This window comes from Mauremys mutica, chromosome 1 (assembly GCF_020497125.1).
Source record: "Mauremys mutica isolate MM-2020 ecotype Southern chromosome 1, ASM2049712v1, whole genome shotgun sequence".
NCBI lineage: Eukaryota > Metazoa > Chordata > Testudines > Geoemydidae > Mauremys > Mauremys mutica.
The window spans coordinates 124,967,161-124,985,861 of record NC_059072.1 but is presented as its reverse complement, the minus strand read 5'-3'; the positions used below and the strand labels follow the sequence as shown (position 1 = coordinate 124,985,861).

The 18,701-nt window shown below is 42.6% G+C and overlaps 1 protein-coding gene across 7 annotated transcripts in view; it reads left to right on the top strand.

Moving 5' to 3' along the window:
* Window positions 1-10,812: 10,812 nt before the first annotated feature.
* The window catches only part of SCUBE1 (signal peptide, CUB domain and EGF like domain containing 1), a 328,071-nt gene continuing 320,182 nt past the window's right edge, over window positions 10,813-18,701 (top strand). For 6 of the 7 annotated variants that reach the window (XM_045000217.1, XM_045000209.1, XM_045000200.1 and 3 more), the window contains exons 1-2: window positions 10,813-10,976; window positions 13,808-13,930. In XM_045000217.1, the coding sequence (XP_044856152.1) occupies window positions 10,889-10,976; window positions 13,808-13,930 (211 nt within the window). In that variant the 5' untranslated portion in view covers window positions 10,813-10,888. The other variant, XM_045000197.1, reaches the window with a different exon arrangement.

The window sequence follows — 18,701 nt, the reverse complement described above, 5'->3', positions numbered from 1 at the left end:
AATGCTCATTATAAACATTCTGAGGCTTAGAAATTAGATTTTCCTTTTTAAAAGGAACTTGATCAATCCACCTTCTTGCAAAATAGCCCTTGGTGGCTTCAAACGCTTCTCACTCTGATATACAATAACCAAAACCTTTTAAAGATCATATTATACAACCAGAGTAGTTCTTTTCCTCCAGGGCGATTCCATGTCCCATATAGAGTCCTCCTTTTCCCTGCTCTACACCCTTCCACATTATAGCGGCCCCATTCTCTGTTGCCTTATACCTTGTCTTGTCACTTATATCTATGGAAAGTGGGTGTAACACTACTATTGTGGTTGGCAGTATTATAAACCCTCTTTCCACAGGGGTAAATGATTACACAAGGTCCTGGGCAATAGAAAATCCAACCACTGTCCTTTATTGGTTCAGTTTTAGTGTCTAATAACAAGAATTTTTGCTATAAGCTGAGGGCTCATCAAATGAAAGTGATAGAGGAGGAGAAAGACCTGGGTGCATTGGTCAACCACAGGATGACTATGAGCCACCAGTGTGATACAGCTGTGAAAAAGGCTGTTGCAACCCTAGGATGCATTAGGCAAAGTAATTTCCAGTACAAATAGGGAAGTATTATTGCCATTATACAAGGCACTGGTCAGACCTCATTTGGAATACTATGTACAATTCTGGTCATCCATGTTCAAGAAAGATGAATTCAAACTGGAACAGGTGCAGAAAAGAGCTACTAAAATGATCAGGGGAATGGAGAGCCAACCTTATGAAAGTAAATTAAAAGAGCTCACCTTGTTTAGCCTCGCAAAATGAAGGCCAAAAGGGGAAATGATTTTTTTCTGTAAGTACATCAGGGTAAATGCCACAGAGGGTTAAAAGCTATTTAAGCTAATGGACAATGTTGGCACAAGAACAAATAAACTGGCCATGCATGAATTTAGGCTGGAAATTAGAAGGTTTCTAGCCAATAGAGGAATGAAGTTCAGGAACAGCCTCCCAATAGGAGTTGTGGGGGCAAAAAACTTAACTAGTTTTAAGAGAGAGCTGAACACATTTATGAGTGCAACTGTATGATGACATTGCTTGTCATGGTGGAGGGCAGGACTGAGCCACTCTAGGGGTCCCTTCTGGCTCATGTGCTATGTTCCTAATGTCTCGTGCTTCAGAGCTGAAACCAGTCATCTGCAGGGATCAAGGAGTGATTTCCCCCCCCCAATGTATTTTTGTTGGGGTTTTTGTTTGGTTTTAGTTTTTTTTTTCTTCCTCCACAATGTCAAGGATGGTCATGACTGGAGATGGGACACAGGCCAGGGTGGGTTGGTGCTCTAAGGTGATACTGAGAATTCCCTCACATGCTTGGCTGGCTGGTTCTTGTTCACGTGCTCAGGGTCTAACTGATTGTCATTTGTGGGGTCGGGAAGGAATTTTCCCCCAGGTCAAATTGGCAGTGATCTTGCGGGGGGCAGCACCTTCTTCTACAGCGAGGGGTGCAGGTCACTTGCCAGGATCATCTAGGCTTATTGCATGGGCCTCGGGCATTGGTACATCTCATTCCCCGCTATTCTTTGCCTGTGGCACATAATAGTTTAGTCTCCTGTGAGCTGTAATACTTTGGTCTAATTTCTGTTGTTGGGTTTAGCGCGTGGATGTTGGTAGCCTGTGATATACAAGAGGTCAGATTAGATGATCAGTGGTTCCTTCTGGTCTTAAACTCTGACTCTGAGTTCTTGACCCTTTTATGTCTCCCTTTTCCTCTTATGCCTGGTCTACACTAGGGCAGGGTGTCGATGTAAGATATGCAACTTCAGCTACGGGAATACCATAGCTGAAGTTGACATATCTTATTCCGACTTACCTTCCATCCTCTCGGTGCGGGATTGACAGCCGTGGCTCCCCCGTCGACTCCACTACTGCCACTCGCTCTGGTGGAGTTCCGGAATCGACGGGAAGCAGGTTCGGGGATCGATATATCACGTCTCGGCGGGTAGCGATAAATCAATCGCTACCCACCGCTACGGTGGATAGTCTGGACGTATCCTTAGTCATCTCTACCTCTAATGACAATCATTTGTACAGTAGTGCTGCTCAGTGAGGGTCTTGTTCCATTCTCATCAGATTAACCTTGTGGTCTTTACAGTAGAAGCCATTGGGCCTGTATCTTTAAGGGGTGTGGCTGGTCTGTTAAGAGGAGTCTAAATCAGCCTTGACAATGATGTAGCAGTTATCACCCAGCTGACCTTGATCTCGTGACTTGAACTTAACTAGTGATTTCAGCTGTAAGCAGGTCAGAGAGGACTTGTGAGAGAGGAGAACTCAAGCTCTACTCACATGCATAATCCCATTGACTTCAGTACACATTATAAACATGCTTAAGTTTATGGAGGATCAGGGCATAAATTAGATCAAGAACACAACAAAAAAGTGACAGCAGATCTTGTTGGATAAGGGTAAGAAAGGGAATACCATTCAATTTAACATGTATGTATATTACTTGCTTAGAGTTTTAACTTTTAAAAATGTGGCGTATACTTGGAAGGTCTTACAGACGGCCCTATTCAGCCAAACATTTCCATGTGTACTTAAGTCTATTCCTAGTTTCAGGTCCTGTGCTTGCCCCTTTGTGGGGTTTGAAGTCATTTTCCTATTTTTTAAAACATTTTCCTCACCCTTGATACTTTGCAAAAGACCCACACAAATAGGAAGTTACTGACTATACAGAAGAATACATGAGGTGCACTCAAATGCAAAACTAACTCAACTATAAAAACTTCATTTCCCTTCATACCTATAATTTACTAAAATAGATTTATAAAACTGCCCCCACACACATGTTCAGTTCTCTCTGAACATTTCGAAATTCATTGATCTAGAAAGATTGTAGACCTAAGCATGAGGAATGGTGGAAACCAAGAAGGACAATACATAAAAACATCAATACCACAATTCATCTTTATATAAATGATACACCCAATATTCAAAATAACTTATCCTTACTTATCCTTACTACAGAATAGCTGAGTTGCACACTATAGGAACACAATGTTAAAAGCACCTGTACCACGTCAGCACTCAGAGCTCACACTGCCACAGAATATAAATTACCTTGGTCAAGGAAGGATTCATTGAAGAAATAAAGAGATGTGGGTCCAAATCCTGATCCCACACCATTTTAATGTTATTACATTGACTCTAATTGAGTTAAGATGGACTTACCTCATTTTAAATGAGGACAGGATTTGCTCCCATTTCTTTTAATATCTGTAATAACTCCTCCTTGTCAGTTTTGACCAAGCAAACTTAGCTTCATCTCAACTTCCTTCAGCTAAAATGTTTGAAAAATAAAACTACTTCTCTTGGGCAAATGGAGCTGCCTGAAAAATATGCTCTCTTGAACATGGACTTTCAGTTGCGTAGAACACTCTTCTCCCACGTTTCACAGGTTTGTACATTCTGTCACCACTCCACTGCTTTTCCACCATCTCTGATACAATCTTCATCCATGTCTTAATTTTCTATTGCCTTGACTTACTGTAATACATTCTCTGTTGACTCCTCATGCTCTCAACTCCCCAGAAACAGACCCTTTGCAGAATGCCCTGGACACCTTCTTGCAAACTCAAGAAAGTATAGCCACCTCACTCTCAGCCTCAGACAGCTCCACTGGCTCCTGATTCATTTCAGCATCCCATTCAACTTTGCCTCTGTGAACTGTCCATTCTTCAGGATATTTTCTTGTCTGCCAATCTCCCCCGCATCTTCCCGCTGCATGTCTAGCAGTGTCCTTCTCTCTGTCAGATAATGTAATCTCACCATCTCAACCTTATCATATAAGGTCTATCAGATATCACTATCTGGTAACTGCTGGCACGTGTTAAACAATGTATTTTCTTGGAAAGCAATAACCTGGCCTGGAGTTCATGAAGCTGCTCTGTCTTCAAAGGTCTCAAGTATGCTCCCCAACCCAAGCACCTTAGAAGTGCAAAATACTCCATATTATCATCAAGGCTAGTTGTTTTTAATAAAATGGGAAGACTCAGGGTAAACACATAGCTGAAGGTACAATTTATAGGGAAAGGAGAGGCAAAAAGTCAGTCATACTATTATGAGCAGAGTATCTTTTATTAGGAAATAAAAATAATTTACAAGTAGTTAAATTAAATTACTGGAAAAAACCAGATCACTCTCTAATCTTCCATTATGCTACACTGGACACTGCACCCAAACTTGTAAAAATGTCTGATAGAGTCTTGGGCAGTGGATTACAAAAGCCATGCTTTGTTCTGAACTCCCCTAAAATTCATGGCTTTTGCCAAGAGAGTCAGAGCCATGTCAAACTCTATCCGGCCCTTGTTGTTTATTTTTATGATAAAGGTTTTCTCTTTTCGAGTCTTTTTCTCTTGCTTGATTCTGCAGCGTGAGATCTGATTATTTCAGGTGTGAGATTTCCTTCATTTCCACTGCAAACCCTGATTACTCCTGAGGGCTTTCTGTGTCAAAAAATAAAAAATTCTGCACACAATATTTTAAAATTCTACAAATTTTATTTGTCAAATAAAGTGGAGGCTCCACCATGGCAGTGGGTAACACAGGCCACTGGCTGCACAGAGGTGGGAGGTCACTGTGCAGCTCCCACCTGGGACATGGACTCAGCAGTGAGGCTGCACCCAACCCTGACGCAATGCAAGGACCAGGCCTGCCCCAGAACAACCCAGGGCCCTGCCCCTCCATGCTACTGCCAAGTGCACCAGGTGTGGGCAGGCAGGCTCAGCAAGGCAGGATCCAAGTGTGGAAGGGCTTAGTGTGGGGCAATCCAGGTGTGGGTTGAGAGGGTTCTCTCTGGGGCAATCTGGGTATGGGCGGCTCAGTGAGGTATCCGGGTACGGGGGGAGATCTGGATGCACGGAGGCTTGTTGGGGGGTTCTGAGTGCAACAGTAATGGGACTCTGCAGGGGGGTCCAAGTGAAGGTGGTTGGAGCTCAGTGGGGGTGTCAGGGTGTGGGGGTGAATCAGGGGCGGCTCTACAAATTTGGCCGCCCCAAGCAGTCATGCCCGGGAGGCGCCCCCGAGCCGCGGGAGCAGCGGACCTCCCGCGGGCATGACTGCGGAGGGTCCGCTGGTCGCGCGGCTCGGCTGGACCTCCCGCAGCTGTGGGCAGTTCGCTGGTCCGGCGGCTCCGCTTGAGCTGCCGCAGTCATGCCTGCGGGAGGTCCAGCCGAGCCGCGGGACCAGCGAACCGTCCGCAGTCATGCCTGCGGGAGGTCCACTGGAGCCGCCGGCCGAGCGTCCCCTCCGCAGGCATGACTGCGGCAGGTCCGCCGGCCCAGCCTGCCGCCCCCCCGGGAAAGGGCCGCCCCAGGCGGGTGCTTGCCCCGCTGGGCTCTGGAGCCGGCCCTGGGGTGAATAGAGCTCAGCAGGCGGGTCTGGATGCTGTGGGAGTGGGGCACAGTGGGGTGGGGATCCAGATGCAGCTGGTTGGGGTTTAATGGGGTGGGGATCCGGGTGCAGGTGGCTCATCAGGGTGGTCCAGGGGGAGTGGGCTCACTGGGAGGTTCTGAGTGCGGGGGGGGCGGGGTGAGGCTCGGTGGAAGGGTCTGGGTATGAGGGGGTCTGGATGCACAGGGGTTGGGCAGATGGGGGAGCAGCTTCTTGTACAGGATCCCTCTCCCTGCAGCTGAGGAGTGATGGGCCCAGGAAGTGGGGGGGGGAGGAGGAGTTTGCAGAGTCTCCTGCAGCTGGGGGAGAAATCTGGAGGTGGGTCTGACCCTGTGCAGGGGAAGAGGAAGTCCCATCCTCCAGAGCCCAGCCTGGACTAGCAGCTGAGCCCAGTGCAAGGGTAGAAGCCACTAGTCAGGTCTTCCCCAGTCCCTCCCCTTGCCCCACAGTGATTTACCTCTCTGACAGCTGCCCTGGGCACCCAAAACATACTGACTGCTGGGGAGGGTCACATGATTGCTCTTGTGGCTTCCCTTTGCTTCCCCATCAGAAAGTCATTTTTCTGCGGGGAAGCAAAGAAATCTGCGGGGGACATGAATTCCGCACATGCGCAGTAGTGCAGAATTCCTCTAAAAGTATGTGATCTCATAAACAAATGGCTTCCCTGCAAATGAAAGGCCTGAACCAAAACCTATTGAAATAAATGGAAAAGACTCACTTAGTTTAAGAGGCTTTGGCTCAAGTTCTTAAACAGGAGATGGTGGTGGTGGTGGTGAGGGAGAAAGCATATTTGGACATACATCTTCAGTGATAGTGGAGACGTGGGAAGTTACTCTCAAAAGGGCCTAATTCTTGTCTCTGTGAGAACACAGGCCATGTGGTGGGGACATCTGATGGCTTGAGAGGAAGAAATCATTCTCCTCAAAGCTGCAGTGGTGCAAATCCACATTCCTCACTGCAGTCATTCCCCATGGCTAGTGTGCCCTGTGTAACGAGAGGGATGAACAGCAGAATGTTCTGCTGTGGATTTACCATGCCAATCCCTTTTTGCAGAAAAATCCTCTTTGCATCAAAGTGCAGTATATACATCCTCTGTGCAAACTCCGGGAATTTGCCTCCCTCCCCTATCCTGCCCAGTACGATCATGCCGATTTAATTTAGAACCCCCCACACCACAGAGTGGGATGAGAGGATTTATTATTTATATTGCAATAGTGCCTAGAGGATATAACTAAGATTAGGTCCCCTTTGGGCTAGGCACTATAACTCCTATAGTGAAAGTCAGACTCTGCCATAAAGAGCTTTACAGTCTAAACAGACAAGATAGACACAGGGTGGGAGAGGAAACTGAAATACAGAGAGGAGAAGTTACTTGCCCACATTCATACAATAGGTAGTGGCAGAGCTGGGAACAGAAGCCGTGTCTCCTGACTCCCTGTTCAGTGCCCTAGCCACATGACCACCCTACCTCCCCTTATGCAACATAAGACTGTTTTTTAAAATGTTCTCTGTAAATGTCAGCCCTCAACAGTGGAAGAGTTGATGATACCATAAATGCTATGGTCTGCCCTCCAAAAGTGTTTCTGGAATGGTGAACATCTATAAGTTGCATCTTGGAAGAGATCTGGTCCATCCTGACCTGAAAAGTCTATGAGTCTATGTCTATTATTTGTAAATTGTGATTTTATTTATGCCCCTGGCCTTGCTAGAAGAGCCTGTTTCAGAGTGAATGTTCATAAAATTGGGTTGGAGTTTTTAAAAAGAGTCAGGTCAAATAACAAGCATCTTTTTTTTTTTTACTATGGAAAAGGCCTGCAAAACTTTAGACATTTTTATGTGAAGGACTTTAGATTCTTTGTACTTTATTGACACTGGGCCAACAATTGGACTGGCTACCAGAAAGTTTTATAGACTCATAGACTTTAAGGTCAGAAGGGACCATTATGATCATCTAGTCTGACCTCCTGCACAATGCAGGCCACAGAATCTCACCCACCCTCTCCTGTAACAAACCCCTAGCCTATGTCTGAGTTACTGAAGTCCTCAAATTGTGGTTTGAAGACCTCAAGGTGCAGAGAATCTTCCAGCAAGTGACCCGTGCTTCATGCTGCAGAGGAAGGCGAAAAACCTCCAGGGCCTCTGCCAATCTGCCCTGGAGGAAAATTCAATTTTCAAGTAGTGTGCAAAGCACTGGGTTCCAAACTATGGTTTGTGGGCTTCCATTGATACCTGTAGCACTTGCTGGTGGTCTGCAAGCAGAGAGCTGGCTGGTCACAAGGGCCTGGCTGCTCCTCCTAGTTTCCTGATGCTATATCACATTAGAAGAAGCTTAAGTACATTATTCCTAATATTCATTTTTCACATAAGCAACAGGGAGGTTATATGATTGTGAACAGGCAGAGGCATATGCTGTGTTATCAAGACTAGAAGGGTTTGGGTGGTTCATGAGATCCTCATTATTAAGATGCGGTCACAATATGCAAAACAAGTTTGAGAACATCTATGAAAACCCGATGTTGATTGATCTCTGGTTAACTGATAGATCACATTATTATTTGTATTATGATTGTGCCTAGGAACCTTAGTCAAGGTTCAGGGCCCCTTTGTGTTAGGCACTGTACAAACACCTTTCCTCAAGTGATTCTGCCACAGGTGCAATCAGCAATCCAGTTTAAAAGAGAAGGCCTTGGCAGTAGGGCATCTTCCATGAAGGATTCTCAGTTCTGGCCTGCATTCCACCCTGTATGTATTCCATGAGGGATATAGTGGGATCATTGTAATTATGTTTCATTAATGCCGTATGGTCAATTCTAGGAGTGTAGTGCAGATTATTTAAATTGCATGAAATATTGTTTGTGAAGCACTGGAGCCAGAGAGAGAGAGAGACTGAAAAAGTAAGCCCAGTGACAAATTAGCATGGATTTAAGATAAAATATTTTTGTGTACTAGAAAAAGTAGATTACTGCAGTAGTCAAATGCAATTATTCTGCTGATTTAACAAATTTTTCAACAACTATATTCAAGACTTTAAAAGTTGATGTAGTCTCATTCTCGGACATTTCTAGTCACTTCCTTTACTGGGCAGCAAATGTTATTTGCCCTTTTGTCCCAATTAAATGTAATCTAATGAAATTGAAAGAGGAAGAGAAAGGAAGTCCAGCATGACAATTTCAGAAAACAGCAGTCTAGAATATTCATAAAGGAAAGGGTTTAATATTCTAGATAACCCCGTCAGTCCTTTAGTTATCAGGCAAAATTCTTATTGCAATGTCTTGGAAAATAAGAGTATTTTCCGCAAGGTTTAGAGTGTCATGGTAGCTATCTACTAAACAGTGGTAATTCATTAATGAAATTAAAATACTCCCACTACAGCATGCAAAAAATTCACTAGGTGGCGCTCTAGGGTACGAGGTAGTCTCTCTTGGGACCTGCATAGAAGCAACGCTCAGTGTACCCATGGGAAGACTCCAGCAAAGAACTCACAAGTGCATCTCAAAACCTATTCACACAAAAATAAGGGATTGTAATAACAAAAATAAAACCAACCAACCTACCAAGCAGGTAACAAGTTGTGTAGAGATTCAGAAATCAAACAACTTTATGCGGTGGCCTTTTGAACTAATGATTAGCAGTTTGACAGTAGATCATTTTCTATAAGAAAAAGCTAGTTTGAGTAGAAAAATGATTTGTCATTTCATTACTTCATATAATGCACAAAGTGACAGGGACAGATTTTTCTGCATTTCCTTCATAAGGCTTTAAAATATTGATGCTACTCTTATGAGCAGATATATGGTGCTAAAAACAAATGCATATAATTGGAGAGAACTTGATAAAAAGGAGGCATATTAGATTATCAAAGGGTTTTTATTATTCTGAATATAATGAGAAGTCAATTTTATTTCTACCTAAAAGGTATTCTACTTTGATTTCAAATGGTGAAAAACAAGTCTGCAGTAGCCAGTATTTCACTGGGGAGGCATCTGTAAAAACCATTGATATATAATCAACTTGAACAAGATATATGTTTAAAGCATTTAATAATTCTTCTTGAAAAACTAATATGTATGGTTCAAAGTTTACATTTGCCAGATTACCCTTTTCGAAAGAAAGCTGCTCTCAGTGTTTGCGTTTGAAGCAAAATATTTCTCAGAAGAGAGGATGAAACTGATGTGATCTAAACAAAATGTATCCTGCTGCATCAATTTTTTTTGCGGGGGGAAGTGGGGGAGCAAAAGGAGAATGTTTTCTACTTCATGGAAATCGTCGAGAGAGTAGAATATAAAACGCGAACTCCGAGTCTTCAACCTTTAGGGGACTTGAGATAGTGCAGGTAACAGATATAGCTCCTAACAGAGAAGTGACAGTTTCCCCTCTGTGCAACAGAGTTGCATGAATCGATAGTTTCTGTATCGCTGAAGTTTGGACTTAGTTTGTAAAACAACAGTGGTAAGAAAACTCTCGCCGTTGTGTTGGGATGGTCAAACAAATCGAGATCAATGTCCTCGCTGTTCTGTCTGTCTGTACTAAAGCCCTAGAATTCTGTTAAAATGTTATGGAAATCTAGTGGCTGGTAATGACCCGAGGCAAGTGGAAAAGACAACACTAAGAGTTAGATGAGGCTGGGGAAGGCAAAGGGGACAAAAAAAAGTTTTCTTCTAGTCTGAGCCCAAGAACGGGAGGGGGGGGGGGAATCCCTCTTATTGGTTGTCAAGGAGATCTGCTGTTGGGTTTGTTGGACTGTCTGTCTTCAAAGCCTCCTGCCTTTACTCTGAGAGGAGCCGTTTCTTTGCAATGCAGGCAGTCACTGAAACCCTCCCAGGGGGCAGAGGCTGAATAGCCACAAGAACATTTAAGGCTCCTTAAGGACTTTCGACGTACCTGAGACTCTTGCAGCAGATGTGATGTGGGACGCTTTCTAGAGCACGAAAGGGCCGGGGAAGGAAGGGGAAGAAGTTGTGTGTGGGGGGGGGGTGTTATTTCCACCAAGAAAAGCCTCCCTCCCACCAGATCTAAGTGAAAAGGAAAATAAACCTTTCCACGCAGTGTCCCCAGTGTTTAGTACTGAAAAATGACTCGTGGCAATGAAACCAGTCACCCCCCAGCCCCATCCTGTGTGCTTCTTACCTGTGGGAGCGAGTACAAGGTAGCAAGGACAAGTGGGGGAATGGAGCTAAGGGTGGGGGGGATACAAATCTCTCCTAAAAGGCTCTGTGAAGAGTTCAATTCCCTCCACCAGCGGCCCCTCCCCTCTGCTGCCTTCCCACCTCCCCCTCCCCTCTCTCCGGAGCCCGAGGAGGGATTGGCAATTCCTCCCCGTCTGTCCCGCCCACCCCCCGGGTCCCTCTGCGAATCAGCGGGATGCTGTCAGCGCGTCAGTTTCTCCGGCTCCCCTCTGCCAGTCCCAAGCGCGTCTCTTATCAAAGAAACACACCAACTGCATTGAATCATAACATTATCATGCGGACTGTTTCTTTTTCATGGCACTTTTGTTTGTTTTTCGCTCTCTTATTTACTGGCAGGTTTGCGGGAGGCAATGGGGTCCCAGGTAAGAGAGATCTTTCACCTACTCCTCTTTCTTTAGACTCGGCGCGTGGAAAGCAATTGCTGATGAAGGGACTGTATTTCTTCTCCTTCTATAAAGGTGTGGGGAAGGAGGGAGGAATAGACCTATTTTGATTTTGCTGCTAATATTGCTGCTAATATTGCGAAGGGCTTTAAAAGTTGCTGTGGGGAGGAGTTGCCCTCTGTGTTTGATGCTCTTATATTCAGAGACGTTTTTGGAAGGATTTTTTTTAAAGTTACTTCCCATAAGTACTGTTGAAAATAGATAACTGGTGCAAATAAACCTGAGTTCTGTGCAAGGAGAAGGTTAGATATTGTATGTTTTAAAGTTTCCTGAGTCTTTCCATTAACCTAAAGACCCGATATTACCCTCCACTTATCTTATACCTTTTAAATACCCCCCCACCCTAAAATATAAACTTCGCTACGTTGTAAAATCTCTCCATAGAAATGCTGTAAGCCAGTGAGGGTTTACACGGTTTGTTGGTAAAGATGTGTATATAGCTCTTGAAGTTTGATTTAAAAAAAACCCAAACCTTAAGGTGGGATTTTTTTAATCGCTTCTCCCAAAATATAAGGGGATTGATGAAACAAAATGCACGATACCCTTGTACAAATTGTTGTAGCCCAAGAAAGACAATGTGAAATTAGTAGCAGGGGAAAAGCTCATAATTGGTTTTGCCCTTTTCATTTGACTCATTGGCATTCACGCCTGACTCCCAGGCATCTTCTGGTTGCTGCGAAATGTCCCCCTTGGCTCAATGCAGTTTGAATTTTTGACGGCATTATAAAGAGCCCAGCTGTCACTTTTGCTGATCTTGACGGGAGATGGGTGCCAGTTTAATGAGTCAAAAATATGAACCAAGGCATTTAAAAAAATCGTTCTTCTTTTTGTGCTTGACTGAATCTGTGCCTGATCTGAGCAAAATACCCTCAGCCCCCCTCCCCAAGTGAATTCACGTAAATCACAGCTAGATCTGATCTGGCTCAGCAGCTAAAATAAACGAAAGGGAAAGAAAGAAGGAACCCGATTACAGCAGCCCTTCGTTTCTCAAGGAGACACAATACTCAGCGTTCGAGAGGGGGAAAAAACTTTTTTCTTCCTATTCCTTTAAAAATAATAATAATCCGAATTCCTTGTTGTTTGCTTGTTCAGATTCTTAAAGGAAAGCGAAGGTGCACCCTGAAAGCAATTCTGTCCTTTATTCCCCCTCTTTGCAAAGTTCTCTGATGTGTGCAATATCTGATTATTCGCCTCCCTCCAAATAGCCCCTCCTGTCCCCGGTGACTTTGAAGGATCCTTGTTTCATCACTGGAGATGGCTGAGTGAGCATTTCTGAAACAATTAGCGTTAGGATTTCAAGCTAACAATACAACTGTTTTCACTTTACTGCACCTTTTCTGAGGATCTGTTAATCTAATTGGCGTGAAATAAACTGCACATGGATGTCACTGGATTCCTTCCCCCCCCCCCCCCGCGTTACTTTAGAAGCATAAATCCTAGCTTCACTTTATCGTGCTTTAACTGTTACCGAGATAATAAAATATTACTCCCGATCAGAGGGCTCCCTCTACGTGTGTGTGTGTCTGTCTAGCTAGGGAGCCCCAGATGTGCCTACTGCATTAAATTGTGAAGAAATCCATGTGAAGTGTATTCCCACTAAGGGAGATTTTCCTTATTGACATTAAGACAGCAATCAATAGCCCATGGCCACTTTCTTCCTTTAGCGCTGAGGCTTTGGAGGGCCAGTCTCCCACAGAAACTGACATTCTTCCAAAGGGTCAGTCATTTCCCTCCCCCTTGGCAACTTCATTGCCTCTTCTCAGTCACTTCATGCATTCAACTACAGTAGATGGAGAAAGGAGGAAGTGTGTGTAGGCTGCACTGGATTTTTAATTTTCCCATGTACATCCGCAGAACGTCAGTGAAAAGGGTTAGCTAAGCTTATCTTTATATGTTCATTTCATTAACATTCCCTTCTTCTCAACCCATTCTCTCCCTTCCCCTCCTTTAAAAAATCTAAGGAGAAAACCAGTGCTCATCATGGGGTGGGGGGTACTCTTTTTTTTTTTTAAAGCAATCTTGTATCCTTGTTTAAAAAGTCTACCCATCATTAAAGACTCTGAAAGGAGAACGTTCAGAAAGGTTGAACATGCAGTTTCTTTTAAATTAGTTTTGGGGTGTATATATACATTTACTGCAGGTTACTTTTCTCCCCACAAATTTCTGGAGTTCCCTATTCTCTCCCATTCATTGTTGGGTGGTGGATTTTTTTTCTTTGGGCCCCTTAATAAAAAAGGATTAATGTAGTTTGACTCTTCAAATATTTTTCTCACTGCTCTGCTAAGATAGTTTATTTAAACTGGTCTTTCTAAATTAAAAATATGTTTTCTGACTCTTTCCGGGTCATTTAAATAATCTCTTATTTTGATTAGACAGACTAATAGAGTTGGTTAAAATTAGTGTGTACATTTTTCCAGTGTGGATCTACACTACAGACTGTGTAGATACAAAACTTCTAACACATGCAAATGATTTGATTCCTAATGCATGTGTAGGATTTTTTGAGCCTTTAGACTTTGTGGAGGAATAAAACTAGCTTTAGAGAATTAAAGCTTGGAATATTTTTATACAAGCCAAAAAAAAAAAGCAACAATAACCAAATAAAATAAACTCCTCTGTTCATAGTGAGACTCAGAAGGCAGTCAACTAAACAGCTTTTTTCAGTTGGAGTGTCCATGTAAAGGGTTTTCTGATCTCTCACTATTGAGATCTCTTATTATATCTCTCATGCGTTCATTCTGTGATTACAGATGCTGATGAATGTGCCGAAGGGACAGACGACTGCCACATTGATGCAATATGTCAAAATACACCTAAATCTTACAAATGCATCTGTAAACCGGGTTATAAAGGAGAAGGGAAACAATGTGAAGGTAAGGATAGCTCCTCTTTCTTTTCTCTTCCCCCTCCTTTCTTATTTGTTTGCTCTGTAAACGCTTCTGTAAATAGCTGAATTCCTCAAACGATTAATGTAGATTTACAGCTGCTTAACCTCAAATCTTGGTGTTTATTGGCAAGCATCCCCTGCTGCTTCTGCTAATTGTTCTGCTTCAACAACATAGTGTCCTACAGTCCGCTTTAAAAATAAAACCAGAGGAAATCGTCTTCTATCAAAGCCAGTCCGGTTTTAAACAAAAATGTTCCAAGAAGCGCACTGGGGTGTTTAGTTTTCAGTGTTTAAAAAGGTCCTATTCAAATCACGTGATCATAACCCTGGTGGAGAGGGATCTGAACCCGGAACACTCCAAACAGTTTTGGCTGGTACTAAGCAGTGACCCTGAACCGCAGTGTGTGGTTCCGAGGGAATGGGGGGGGGGGGGGGTTGAGACGAGGGGAAGAGTAGATCTCTAGACCTTCCTTTCTATTTCTCATATCACACAAATCAGTGATGGGAGAGACAGTTTATGAGCTAGTTGTTGTTTCTCTTTAAAATTCCCCACACTTAAAGACAGGTAGTAACATAAGATGCTGTACTGAACCATTGGCCCATATACTCCAGTGTCCCATTGCTGGCAGTGACCAGTACCAAATGTTTCAGAGGAAGATGCAAAAAACTGTAGGCAGTCATGGGCTAACCTGTTTCTCCACCCTCCCCACAAAGGTTTCCTCCTAATCCCTAATAGTTACACATTGGCATAAACCTTGAAGAGTCCAGGTTTATATATCTTTCAAAGCTCTTTTTTACATATGTACTATTATAGCTCTGCCTGATCTTGTTATCCAGGTAGGTATCCAAAGCTTTTTATTTAATGCTCATAAGCTTTTTGGTATCTTGGGATAATGAGTTCCACAGGCACACTGTGTATCATGTGACAAAAATATTTTCTCTTGTTGGCTTTGAATTTGCTACCTTTCATTTTCATTGAGTGTCCCCTTGTTCTTGTGTAAGTGACAAATTCTCTCTCCTCCTTTGAATTACAATGATTAAAAAGTTTGGGTAAGAAACCCAGTTGTCCAGCTCTCCCTACATTTGATTTACTGATGTTATCAAGAGACTATAAACCTTCCTGAGTTTCTGGACCCTCACCAGGAGTCTGATCCAGCCCCCACTGAAGTCAGTAGAAGATCTGTGATGGATTTCCATAGGACATGAACTGTAACTGAGCAAAAAACCAAAAACTTGGTGGGGGAGGGGGCTCTTAAAGTGATGTGTGTATATATAAAGTGACTGTGTATCTCTGGGTCTGTGGAACACCTTCCCTACTTGATCTGTGCAAAGCTATAAAATTAGCCTTTTTTAAAGCCCATTTTTTATTTCAAGGGGCCTCTGGCATGCTATTGGGTTTATTGGGAGGTATTGCCAATTCGGAGAAGGATCGGGATATCCTCCAGGGAGATTTGGATGACCTTGTAAACTGGAGTATTAGTAATAGGATGAAATTCAATAGTGAGAAGTGTAAGGTTATGCATTTAGGGATGACTAACAGGAATTTTAGTTATAAGCTGGGGACGCACCAGTTGGAAGTAATGGAAGAGGAGAAGGACCTCGGAGTCCTGGTTGATCGCAGGATGACTATGAGTCGGCAATGTGATGTGGCCGTTAAAAAAGCTAATGCGGTCTTGGGATGCATTAGGCGAGGTATTTCTAGTAGAGATAAGGAGGTGCTAGTCCCGTTATACAAGGCGTTGGTGAGACCTCATTTGGAGTACTGTGTGCAGTTTTGGTCTCCCATGTTTAAGAAGGATGAATTCAAACTGGAACGGGTACAAAGAAGGGCCACTAGAATGATCCGAGGAATGGAAAGCCTGTCGTATGAAAAGAGACTTGAGGAGCTCGGTTTGTTTTCCTTAACCAAAAGAAGGTTGAGAGGAGATATGATTGCTCTCTTTAAATATATCAGAGGGATAAATACCAGGGAGGGAGAGGAATTATTTCAGCTCAGTACTAATGTGGACACGAGAACAAATGGATATAAATTGGCAGTCGGGAAGTTTAGGCTTGAAATTAGATGAAGGTTTCTAACCATCAGGGGAGTGAAATTCTGGAACAGCCTACCGAGGGAAACAGTGGGGGCGAAGGACCTCTCTGGCTTTAAGATTAAGCTTGATAAGTTTATGGAGGGAATGGTTTGATAGGATAACGTGATTTAGTCAATAGGTCAATAACGTGCCGCCACTGGTAATTAGTACCAAGGGTCAATGTTGGGATATTGAAAGTCTTTTTCCCGAGTGTCTGGCTGGAGAGTCTTGCCCGCATGCTCGGGGTTCAGCTGATCGCCATATTTGGGGTCGGGAAGGAATTTTCCTCCAGGGTAGATTGGCAGTGGCCCTGGAGGTTTTTCGCCTTCCTCCGCAGCAAGGGGTCGCTTGCTGGAGGATTATCTGCTACCTGAAGTCTTTAAATCAGGATTTGGGGACTTCAACAGCTGAGTCAAGGGAGAGAATTATTTCAGGAGTGGGTGGGTCAGCTTTTGTGGCCTGCATCTTGCGGGAGGTCAGACTAGATGATCATAATGGTCCCTTCTGATCTTAAGTTCTATGATTCTATGATTGTATTTATACTGACTTTAACGGTGGCTTTACTTTCATCTTTAAGTCAATCCATTCTAAGTGTCTAGGGTATTTTGATAGGCATTATATAAATTAATATTTCAAATGTTATAAATTTCATCTTGTCTTTTGCACTTCACCAGAAAGATCATTCTTTGTTGGCACCCCAGGATGCAGGGGTTTCTTTTGTTTTTTTTTTCCACTTGTAGATGCTTAGCAGTGATATAAATTCCTTTCCAAATCTATATGTTTTTCTAGTGCAGTCTGCAATTTTTTCAAAATGTTTAGTGCAGTATACTGCCAGTCCATTAAAAAGATTAAAGACCCAAAAATGACTTTGCTGAAGTCCACAAAAATTTGAAACCACATATTATTCTCACTAGACTCCAAAATGTTTGTTCAAGTGCCCTCATAAAGCATTTTTGTGGTTATCATATTTTTCTGTCATGGGCTTAAATTGATAGAAATAAATTCCTACTGTCCACCTCTTGGTGCTGTAGTGTCTCTGAACTGCTGTTTGTTGGAAGTCAGAGGTTTTTTGTTTTTTTTTCTTCCAAATAGATCGAGAGAATATTTATGCAGCTTCATTTTCCTCCCGTATTCTTATCTTCCACACAATGAGTTCTACACTTAGAGAAAACCTAATTAAGGCTATTGCTGCAAAAGATGTGATGTCCTTAGCATTGATCCTTGTTGCTGTACTGGCTTTCCACATCAAACATTTCCTTAAGCATTAACTACTCATATTTTAGATGTTGATCTGTGTTTAATGGTTGACCTGGCTGATATCCATATTTATTTAGTACATATATTTTTCTTTGCCAGACTTACCTTGGCTCATTTAAAAAAGACAGCTCTGTGAGTAGTAAAGTACAGACTTCCCTGCAAAATTGTGTACAAAATGGAATTTGTATGGCTAATTTTAAACTCTAGTATTTGATGGTATTTAGCATCTGACAAAGTTGATAAGTAAAGTAGGCAAGGCAAATTTGGACATGTTCTGCATGGATGTTAAGTTGTTGGTTAATTCAGGTAAATTAATGTAAACTCTCTAAAATGTAATACCAGGGATTATGTACTGTGTATGATATATAACCTTAGCTTCTACTAATGTTATGTGGATTATTATGGTAAGAACATTGCAGCAGTTTTATATCCATCTTAAGTTCTTGTCTGATAGAAAATTTTGTTTGGGGGAGGGGGACAATTTGACATATTTCAATGCTTTCCTTCCTTGAACTTAACAATTCTTAAAATGCCTGGAGGTTTATTTTATAATACTCATATAACTCCTCTCAATTTGATGAGCTCAAATCACTTTACAATCATTCATTAATAAAGTTCCACAGGACCCTGATAAGGTGGGTGAACATCATTATGCTTTTTTTTATAGATAAGTATACTTAGGTCAGGGGTTCTCAAACTGGGGGTCAGGACCCCTCACGGGGTTGTGTGGTTATTACATGGGGGGTCACAAGCTGTCAGCCTCCACCCCAAACCCCGCTTTTCCTCCAGCATTTATAATGATATTCAATATATTTTAAAAGTGTTTTTAATGTATAAGGGGGGAGGGTCACACTCAGAGGCTTGCTATGTGAAAGGAGTCACATAAGATCTGCCTCCCAGTCTGCTACTCAGCAAGAATAAATGAATTTTGCATCTTGATGTCAAACATACAAAAAACACAGAGGAAAAATAGAGCAGCAGCATTGATTGTTATGTAATACATTACTACAAGACAAATACTGCTAGTAGCCAAACTCTTGAAAGCTATTTTGTAAAATGCACGTGGTTATGCCTGTGATAACAAAGATAATTCTCCCAGTGAAATATGCCAAATAATAATATCTACAGTGTCAAAGTCAGAACTGGAACAATTAATTATTCTGACTCTTTATACCAGAGTTCTTCCAAATGGTTTTCAATCTACTGAAATTTATTACCTATGAAAACAAGAGGTCATTTTGAAAGATAACGTTGCCTCAATAAGTGTCCGTTACAAATGCCAGTGAGAACCATCATATATGTTGCTTAACTTCTTAAAAAAAAATGCAACACAGGGTAACCCTCTGATAGTGAAGTTGCTTTCTCCATTGAACTAGATTTTACAAAATAAGCTGGGGTTCACCATAACCAGAATTGCAGCTCACATGC